Source organism: Montipora capricornis, chromosome 2 (genome assembly GCF_036669925.1).
Source record: "Montipora capricornis isolate CH-2021 chromosome 2, ASM3666992v2, whole genome shotgun sequence".
Classification (NCBI taxonomy): domain Eukaryota; kingdom Metazoa; phylum Cnidaria; class Anthozoa; order Scleractinia; family Acroporidae; genus Montipora; species Montipora capricornis.
The window spans coordinates 62329479-62340370 of NC_090884.1; the positions used below are offsets into that span (position 1 = coordinate 62329479).

At 39.4% G+C, this 10892-nt stretch overlaps 1 protein-coding gene across 1 annotated transcript in view; it reads right to left on the minus strand.

The window, feature by feature from the left end:
- Positions 1 to 10892, minus strand: part of LOC138030468 (GTPase-activating protein and VPS9 domain-containing protein 1-like) — a 28191-nt gene that overhangs the window by 12751 nt on the left and 4548 nt on the right. Inside the window, exons 2-4 of the mRNA XM_068878378.1 lie at positions 4134 to 4265; positions 2739 to 3200; positions 222 to 1317 (exon numbers count right to left, since the gene is read on the minus strand). Coding sequence (XP_068734479.1) covers positions 222 to 1317; positions 2739 to 3200; positions 4134 to 4265 — 1690 coding nt within the window. The remainder of the gene's footprint in view (positions 1 to 221; positions 1318 to 2738; positions 3201 to 4133; positions 4266 to 10892) is intronic.

Genomic DNA, 10892 nt, shown 5'->3' on the forward strand with positions numbered 1-10892 from the left:
TAATTCCTGGTTTGTTGATCTTGTAGCCTTAAAACTTTCAAATATATGGAGGGGAGAAATCCATCCACAACACTTATCTGGACACCTTGATCGCACTAACTGAGATTTTTATTTTACTATCTGAATATTACCGGTACCCATACCATACACTGATCATCGGCACATGCCATTCAAAACTATTGTATTTCACCAATATCAATCACAGAGAGCTGATTACAAACCTTTAGTAGTTTCAACCTTCACTTCTGGGTGAGGCAACCTGGTGGAAATATCAAAAGTTTCCAGTGCTTTTTCAGTTAGTTTTGCATACACTCTTGCCCCATTTGTTTTTGACACTTTCTTGCGTGAATGATCTTTCCTCATTTTGGTAAAAAACCCTTTGTCTTTCTTTTTCCGATTCTCAAGATCACTTTCACCATCTAAGGAGCCCTTATTCTTGAACTTTTTGCTGCCTCCTTTCAGACATCGTTTCAGAGACTCTGTACGGGAAGTCTTTCTCTCTATTTGACCCACCTCCCTTTCATCGTCAGCTGTACTGGATGAACCACTTCGTGGAGGAAATTCATCTCCATCAAAACTCAAGAAGCTTGCCTGGCTATCGCGATTGGATCCAACACCTGGACTTCCTGGGATTGTACCACCATTTATGCTTCCTTGATGGCTGATAGCACTTCTTCTCTTCTCCTCGTCTGTTATAACACTGCTGCGTTTTCGAAAACTAGCATCTGGCGAATGTAAATGCCCTAAGCCAATAAGATCAAATCCAGAATCTTCCTCCCTTATATCTGAATGTGGTCTGGCAGCAACATTGGTATCCCTGGGGAAGTCAGTACCACTGCTTCCACTGCTGCTGAATGAGTAAACACGCGCACTACTGCTGGACAAAGTGCTGATGGCACTGTCACGATTTCCATGGCCTTGATTACCAAAAGGAGTCGTGTCAGTACTGAAATCAATCAAATCAACACAGGTGGAGTGTTCTTGTGAAACCACATTTTCTACTACTAGGACATCTGGTTTTGAATTATCCATCATCCTTGATCCATCCTCAGTGGTGCTTGCTAGCAAATCCAGATGTTCAGCTCCAGATATTATCAATGGGTCGCTAAGACCTGGGATACCATCATTTATACTGGCACCCACATCCCCTGAATGAGTGGGTAGGTCAACAATACCACTATCACTCAGCTTAGAGTCATCTTCACTCTCCCTCTTCATGACTTGTTCTATTTTACTGTAGAACTTTGTTGAACTGCTTCTCTTTCTAAACGTACGGCTGGATTCAGCCTCATTCTTTGGCCTTTTGATCCCAAGGACCTAAAAGCAATGAAATCCATGTCAGTGCCCATAATTTCAAAAAACGTGAAATTTACCATTTAATCAAGGATAACGATAACAATATAAGGTACGTAAAGGGGAAATGACAGACTATATTTTAGTGATATAAAATAAAAAAACAAAGAACACTTTTTAACTACTACTGGCATAAAAAAAAAATTTTTTCTTGGAATTCTTGGAAGGTTTCCTATTTCATCAGAATCTTGAGACATTCTTCTGAAACTCTAGTCACAAAATGCATGGTTTTATGTCAACAGTAATTTCATGGCATGCTCAATGGAGGATGTTAAGTGCAGGTTGCAGGTCATTGTTTTACTGTAACTGAAACAACCCATACCTCTACAGAAATGCTAGCCTTAGGCTTAAACATTATCTAAAGCATAGTGTCTGATGTTGGCATGTTATTTCAGTTATGGTAAAACAATGACCTTCAACCCTAACCTGCAACCTGCACTTTACAATCTCCAAGCTTGCTAAAATAGTTTCTACATTTCTGCGTAAAGCAATACTAAAAGACTTTCCAAAATAAAGTTACTACTTTACAAAGCAAATATCAATGGTTATAGCTGGCACGCATATTAAACATTTGATTTCTATTAAAAAAAATACTGATCACACATTCAGGAATGTTAAAATACCAAATCTTTTCAATCTTGAAAAAGTCCAGTGCTTAACCCTTTCGCCGCCAAAAATGCAAATTGACACTTATACATTTTACTCTGTCTAACGCCAGACGATTTTACTCGTCAATGGGGAAGCCCTCGGCAGTGAGAGGGTTAAATTGCATACTTCTAGCTCATCCTTTCGTTCTAAATTCAAATGATTTACAAAATCACAGGAGCAACCAAAGCGGGAGGAAGAATCAAGATTAACCATTTGATAAAGCCATAAGTCAAATATTGTCAATTAAACTTGTTGCTTTGGTGACCTGTTGAGGTGAATGTCTTCAACAAGACTTAACTGAAAGCCTCTATGCATTCTATTTAAGCAATAGAGGACGTTTTCCGTGTTTCCATAGCCTCATCTAAACATGGGGGGAGTCATGCAAACATAAGATGCAGTCAAGGGTTTGCATAACTGTCGAGAATTGTCCCAACTTCCCCGAGTGTTTAGATGAGGCTATGGAAACACAGAAAAAATATAAAATATTTCTCAAAGATAATTTGACAAATGAAGGAAAATGCTGGTTTTTTTACTTCTTGATTGAACCAGATTGTCTTGATACATGCTCATCCTATCAGCCAATCAAAACAACGAGTCTGACAACACATAACCAATCAAAATTGGTGTGATGTCACAGCCATGCTTCCATACTCTCACCTAAACGTAGCTATTGACCAATGAGAGTGCACGTAATATCCTCGGTAATCACTTTATAATATATAATAATAATACTCAACCTTTTCTTCAGAAAGCATTCCAGGACATTCAATAGCTGAATAACCCAGAGAGATCACCAGAACATCTTCTTCTTCCTGGAAAATCTGTGACAATCTATGAATAAATTCTTTCTTGAACTCTTCAGATCTGTTTACAACAGCTAGAGGATTAAGCTGTGGAAGTGTTCTTCTTTCAATTCTACCAGTAACCTCTGAGGCTGGATTATTACTTGAGCTTTGCTTGCCTGAGGAATTGGCCTTCAATTTAAAAGGTCCTTTCCTTTTTGATGCCTTTGAACTACGTTCTACCATGGCGTCCTTAATGACAGGGGAGTTTGCAATATCTGATATTTCATTGGCTGGTGACTGATCCTCAGGGGGGTCAGGTGGGGGAGGCAATTTATCCAGCAGGTCTTTCAACTCCATGCGATTGACAATGTTTCCATGGTCATCTTTACATTCAACCATTCTTAAAAAGCTTGTCTTTGAAAAAAACAAAAGTAAGTCATAACCACTAAATTAAAATAACCTGGGAAGAACAGATACATGTAATATTTCCATTGCTCACTTCATTTAGACTGTAGGCAATAGTAGGGAGTTTAAGAAACAACAACGGCTACGGCAATGACAATGCCAAAAAGCAGTAATATTATTGGTTAAAAGAATGTGCTGCAAGTGCGGCACGCATTTTTCAACAAATCTCTCCCGTACTCATTAAAACTACTACATGAAATGACCAAATTTGACGACAATATGGACAAACTACAGTGAATCTTTCAGTCTCACTCTTTATTTCAAATGTGTCCATACCAATCCAGTTTTAGGACACTTCACCCATATTGTATAATCTAAACAAGATGGAATAATCATGAAATGCTTAAAATAGATCAAAGTGATATTTTGAAGTGACATTTTCGACCCTGTAGCCGTTGTGGTTTCTTAAACTCCCTAATATTATTAATATAACTACTGTTTCAAGTTAAATAGATTATAGAATACTGTTTGAAGGGAAGAGCAGTAAACTGGTTGCAGAAAGACACTCAAGAATATTTTTCTTAATACAACCATGCCTGTTTACTTGTACTTAAATCACAAATTTTCTTTTGTCAGGACCCTTCTTGACATTTTAGAGGGATATGACACTGCATGGCAGTCTAACCCTAACCCTATACCACAACACTTTGCTCAGTAGTACATGTAACGTTTTGTAGAGTTCCACAGCAAGACTTAGTTAGAAGAAAACAGCTAGAAGATAAACACAACTAAACTGGAAGCCATTAAAGCACTTATGAAGTCAATCCAAACATGTGCTCACATCTGGGTACTTAAAACTTCGAATGATACCTACTACATGTAACAAGCACAACATGTCACAGTACAGTGAACCCCAACCCTAAGATTGGTTTATAAACTCACTAAGGCATAGAGTTCATTCTCTGTTATAAGAACAGAGTTGCGGCAAAGACCAGGAAGTGTTTTCTTCATGGGGGGAACACTCATTTCAGCTTGTTCTCCTAAAATAGCATCCAAAAATGACTTGATGCAATCCTGAAATTGGAGACAAAGTAATCACCATTAAAACACACCCTTTACCAATATTATTTTAAAGTGCACCTGTATAGTTCTGTGGCCTGGGACCAATAAGCAACATACTAAAGATCATTCCACTGTTTTGCTCTTATCACATAACGGTACCGGTAACTTCTTTGCGTTTACAGAACACACTTCACATGATGAAAGCCGTAAGGTCTGTCATCAAAACAAGGTCACCTGTAGCCCTTCTGCAATTCACAATGAGAAACATAGTTGGCCCAATGATAGGAGCACTTGCCTTCAATTCGAGTTTGTTGGTTCTCTACTCTTTTCTGAAAGGTTTTTTGCTCAGGAAGTCCAATTTTCCGCTCTCATAAAACACCAACATTTGATTAGCTTTACTTCACTGGATTTTCTTTACATTCTTGGCTTCATAGAGCAAGTTTCAATCAATCGAGTATCGTAAAACGCAAAGTAATTACTTTGGCCAATCAAAAAGGACAGAGACAATCCAGTAAACCAATCAAAACTCGAAGTGACCACACATAGTCAACACAAAGAGCGGGAAAATGTGCATGCGCAAGCCACAATTGGTTTTGGTTTCACTTCTGATTGGTTGACAAAATGGCACAAGAACTTTGAACCAATCACTGAGTGAAGTAATCATAAACCAGAGTAATTATCTAATTACTTTCAATACTCAAGAGCAGAGTACCTTTGTTAAGAAAATATGGTAACCCATCACTGCGAGAAATTTTGGTTTTATAGCCATGATGTCATCGACGTAAGTACATATGTATGCCCACCCCTCCATGTATGTCAATGTGACCAGCTGCACGGCAAAACTACATCAATTATAGTTCTTACACAGTTGACGCTTTTCGTGTTCAGGTGGAAAACAGTTTGAAAGATGCTTTCTTTCTGCATTTTTCGCTGGTTTCAATCCAATTTGACATATCGTGACATCTGTGGTTCACACTGGTGGCTATGCAGTTATTCAAGTCAAGCATCGGAGGGATACAAACTTAAAGCTGAGTGTTTATTTGTAATTTGCTTAGTGCTGCTTGATTCTCTGTATTGCAATTTTTGGTATATCTTTAGAAGCTGTGATTAGGTTACATGATGCCTGGAGGACCCATGTCTAAGCCTAGAACAGAAATGAAAGGAGAGCAAAAGAGAACGACAACGACAAAACAGAATACCAGTAATAGCTCATACTTGGCGGAAGAAGTTACTCCACAAATTCTTTCCTTGGGCACTAAACCGTTAGTTATTTTTACAAATGTGATATTTAAAGTGGATGCATATTTTTAAAAGGTGGTTTCATCGGTTCTTCCTTTGTTCAGGAATGAAAACCAAATTGCTATTGTCAACTGGAATAAAATAACAATTATCTGTACTATTTTGGACATAAAGAAAATGTTGATTTATTTGTTTGTTTTGCTCTAAAAGCAAGCGAACAGGTGCTTTTGCTTGCCCAACTGGTTTTCGTTGTGTCTTGACAGTGACAAGAAAATTTTGCTCTTATGTTATAAACACGTAATCCCAATTAGTTCTTGTAAAATTAGGGAAAAACCTCACTAGCTTGTGTTTTCAGAAGTTTGTTTAAAGCACCTAAACATTATTTAAGTGTTGGAGCGGATCTTATTTGAAGTTCGTCCCTTCTTGGTTGCATTGCCATATTTTGCCAATTCTTGTTCCCAGCCAACCTGGCGTGTTTCAATAAAATACATCAAAATGTGAATGATCTCGTTTTCTGAGATAAAGTGGAATAAAGTACATAACTCTTCTTTGACCTTGAATTTTTTTTTTATGGCTTCTAATTTTAGCACGATTCCTATTCACTGGCTATTGACAGTTGACTCTGAAATGGCTTTTTTCCTTTTCCATTTGCTCGCTAAGGGTGTGCTTGTTTTCTTTTAAAACTCATGCAGTCAAAAAAAATTCATTGCCAAACTGGTGAATTCCAAAGTAAATTTCACTCGAAAAACCGATATTGTACTCATTGCTTCGTGATTCATGCGATATCGGTTTTTAGCATGGAATTTATCGTGGAATTCACTAGTTTGGCAATGAATTTTACTTTTTACAATGACTGCAAAATTATTGTGTGCTCATTGGCTAATTTTTATTGTCAATAAGCGGACAGACACAAATTTCTAATTTAGGCGATAATGACAAGATATTGCTCACGTCAGATTGAAGTTTCTCGCAGTGAAAGAAGTGGAGTTTCAAATGAACGTTAAAATAGGGTTCAGACTCTCATGTGTAACAAACAGACCAAATAAAATTATGGTTATCAAAAATCTAATGGCCACCTCCTTTTTTTTTTCATGAAGTTGTCCTTTCTGTCTGTTTTCAAATTCCCCAAAGTGCTACAAAGTGTAGCTTTTCTTTTGTTCCTGTTTAAGGCATGGCTATTTCAGGACAACAAACAGTGCATTCAGTGGGCTTTTGCATTTTATTGCACTTTGTAGAGGTCGACAATATGCACAATGATGTTTCCAAATGGATTACTTTTCTAGAACTGACGCTGCAACCACTCCTGTAAGTAACTTTCAAACAGATCCATGGGTGTTCCAGTTTGAGGCATGCATATTCCTGGCAATATTTGAGCGCAGATAATTGGCAACAGTGTATCTTTATGCCTTGATTTGGCAGCATGTGCCAGCAAAGACCCATGTACTGTCATGAAGCGACCTTTGTGATACTTCTTCTAATCAAACGTGGACTTATCTATCTCAAAAGTTGTACCAGGACTGCCTATTGGCCTCACATACCGTTTCACGATTATGTCTGCACAAACCTTCCGTCAAATTATAGCTATATACCAATCCATCACTGACAGTTTCTGTCCAAGTGGTTTCTTCATCCAACCAGGTTCCATGCACTTCTCAAGTTGTAATAAATTTGTGCACTCATTCGTAAGTTAGGGTTAAGGTTAGCATTTTAAAAAGGGATGGGGTTGTTTCAAGAGTAGTAAAACAGGGATCTCTGACCTGCAACCCCCATTTTGTGGGTGCTGGACATTCAATGAGAATATCAAAACGTTCCAGTTCACCCATCTGATAGGGTGTTGTTAGGCATGAAGCGGTGGGGAAAGCACTATGCAGACCTTGACCTCCCCTTTGGTCTCTGATCAGCGCCTTATCTACTTTCTTTGGTAGCAAATATGGTCGAATGTATTTTAAAGAACTCGCACAAGATGCTGGACTTGTTGCATTACCTTGATGACTTCATTATGACGGGGCCACGGGATTCCCCCATGTAGCCGTTATCTCACTACAGCTAAGGAGGTCTGCAGCAGGTTGGGTCTACCACTTCACCCCCTCAAATGTGTGGGGCCTTCTTCTGTCATGGTTGTCCTGGGTATTGAACTTGACTCTAACAAGCAAGTCGCTAGACTTCTGCTGACAAATTGGAAGCAAAGTGTGTGCTAGGAGGTGGAGTCTCTAATTGGCGACCTTCAACATGCATCCAGCCTGACAGGACGTTCTTGCTTCCCACGATAGATTTGTTACGTTGCTTTCGCAAAAGAGACCACCCTATTTGCATCAATCATGAATTTCACTTGGATCTAAAATGGTGGCATACCTTTTCGCCCTCCTGGAATGGTGTAAGCTTCTGGCTCTTCCCTGGCAAGGAACCGTTCCCAGACGTTGAGGTGATCTTGAAGGCATCAGGGTCCCTGGGCTTTGGTGCCTTCTCCTCTGGCACATGGTTTTATGGTTCCTGGCAACCCCACAGGTATCTCTTTCCATAGCCTACAAGGAACTTTTTCCAGTGGTGATACCAGCACGGGTCTGGGGAGTTAACTGGCCTTGTCACCATGTTTTATTTCGGTCAGACAATGAGGCAGTGGGGCACATCATAAAGACCAGCTCCTCTAAGGTTGCTGCGTTGATGCATTCCTCAATGCCTAAAGCTTGTTTCTCGTTTTCCTTTTCTGACACACATGTTCTAGGTGCTCAGAATCAGATTGCTGATGCTATTTCTTGCTTTCAATGGCAGGAGTTCCGGTGCTTGGACCCTCACGCCCACCCTCATCCAACACCTATCCCCTAAGAACTTTTGGATCTCTTGATTGGGCCACTTTGGAACAGCGCTACCATAGCCGTCTGGTCCAGGGTTTAGCTCCATCTGCTCAGAAGTCATATCTGTCTGCCCAGAAAAAGTTTTACAAGGCTGGCAGACTGAACAAGGATGGCTCACCAGTGTTCTCACCAGGCTGCGGGATTTCGTCAAGAAAAATACAAATGGCGCATTAAAAGCCATGCAAATGCGTCCAACTGGGCACACAAGGATGCTACAAGCAGAACAGAGTTTTAAAAGTTAAGTTAGCAGTTTTTTCATGGTCAAGTGAATACTCCGGCTCTTCGCTTCTTCAACTGAATGAAAGCAGTTTATCAAAGTATTCAAAGCTTTCAATTTTATTGACTTTTGCATTCGTCAGTCACATGAGCGTAGCGCAGCTTCGACACCTTGATCACCATATTGGATTAGGTGAGAACGCATGTTTTATGAGTCAAATGAGTCAATGAGTCATGAGTCAATTAGACTCAAATTCAATATAGCAATAATTTGTTTATTAAGCATAAGCCATAGTTTCAGTGATTAGGACTAAGCACTCTCTTAAATTTTAGATTACAATTTATGGTTTAATTAACTGCACTAACTCGTTGACTCATTGACTCATTGCCTCATAAATATACTTTGAGAAACAGATGATTGACAGTGTGGGCTCATGTTATTCGTCCCTTGGAGCTAATCGTCATGGTACAAGAAAACTAGGTTAATTCTTTCACCCTGAGGTACCAAGGATTTAAGAAAGTGTAGAAGATCATCGTAACACGATTTCTTTTTGTGACATTCTTGGCTCCCAGCCTCATCAATTAAAGTGGTACTATGATCAAAAAATCATTTCCTTTTTTTCCTCAGATTTTGAAAGCGTGTTCGCTTAACACCTAACTGGCAAAATTTTAAGCTTTGAGTTTTATCCGAAAACTGTTTAAAGGTATTTTGAGTGTAAGTTTTGGATTTCACTGTCCACCATTACTCACGTTCAAAACTGACCAATTGGACCTCCGACAGTTGGATCTAGAGAAAATGACATCATTTACTCACTAGCTTAAAATTTCAGCGTGTAAACACAATTTATTATATAATTTGTGCAAAACACAGGTTTAAAAGTCTGAAAGCCCGACACTCCTGTGCTGCATATCAATTCAGCCACGTACACACGCATTGCATCCTTAAGCTAGTGAGTCTTTGACATCATTTTCTCCTCGACCCAGCTCTCTCAAAATTTTAAAGTTAGTAATGGCCGACCAATAAATAAGAAACTTCCAGTTAAAATAAACAGGTGTCTTTTTAAAATCAGAAACTTCAAACTTGGTTCAGTTAGTGTTTAGTTAACATAGTTTTGAAATCCAAAGAAAAAAAAGAATTGTTTTTTTGGTCATAGTACCACTTTAAGGTCTATTTATCCACTGTGCGATCTCTTCATATTGAGCATGGGTTTCCTGACAAACTCCTCAACTGCCTTCGTCTCTAAAGAGTTGTGTGCGATATTAAAATGTGTGCAAGGTGCTGCACTGTCTACACGTTTGAAAGTCACTGACGCCATTATGCTGTTGATTTTCAAGTCCTTGGACCTCACGTTATCCAATCACTGCATCTTTTGGGCTAAGTGCACATTGTCCTAGTTTGGTTTTCTGCGGGGTTCAGAATCCACTGTGTCCAGCATCAAAAGCTTTTCTCCATCATGCCCAACTGATGTTGAAAGACAATGCCTTTGATTCGTTGGTCACCCCATTTCTGCTTTGTGTGAACATAAAGGTTTGAAAGAATGACCCCTTTCGCCGTGGTACAGCCATACATATTGGTCGTGGTCATTATGCTTTGTGTGCCATTCAAGCCCTGGCGACGTATCTGGTTGCCCATGGGGATGGCCCTGGTCCTCTCTTTCGTTTCCAGTCTGGCCAACTGTTGTCTAAATTACTTTACTTAAGCAAACTTAACCTTGAGACAGGGCTTGCAGGCCATTAGTCATTTCCCAGGCTCATATGCTACTGTGGGGTAGCCACTAGTCTCCAGGGGCATGTACATGTGATTGCATAAGTTAGCTCTGCTTTCTTGCTTGCTTGATCTTTGAGGATCATTTGCAGTCATTGCTTGCAATAGCTGTTTGTTCCTGAGCCCATCCCTCTCTCCCTTTGATGGTAAGTATGAGGTTCGGTAAGTATTTCACTGAACTTGTTTCAGTGTGAGGGTGCCTGATGGTTGGTGCTTGCATGGTTGCCATGGTTACCTTCAGTGCAATGCTGCCAGTTTCTCTCTAGGCCCTTTGACCTTTTCGGCACCAGCACCCAAGCTCATCTTGTCAATCACTTTAAATATTTTAGTAATTTTTTGTTGCTTTTCAAAAATTCCATGTTCATCACCGTGAGATGAAATTTCATCTTACTAGTCCAAGACTCTAAGGAGCTATCCCCAAATAGTTTTAGTTTGCATTCCTCGCAAACGAGAAGGGACTTTCATGAACTGGCTGATGTAATGTTTTCCAATGGAAAAAAAAATTGGAACAAATAGATTAAGCTCAAATTGTGGACTTTTGAATGTTTGCTAGCATTTTCATGCTTG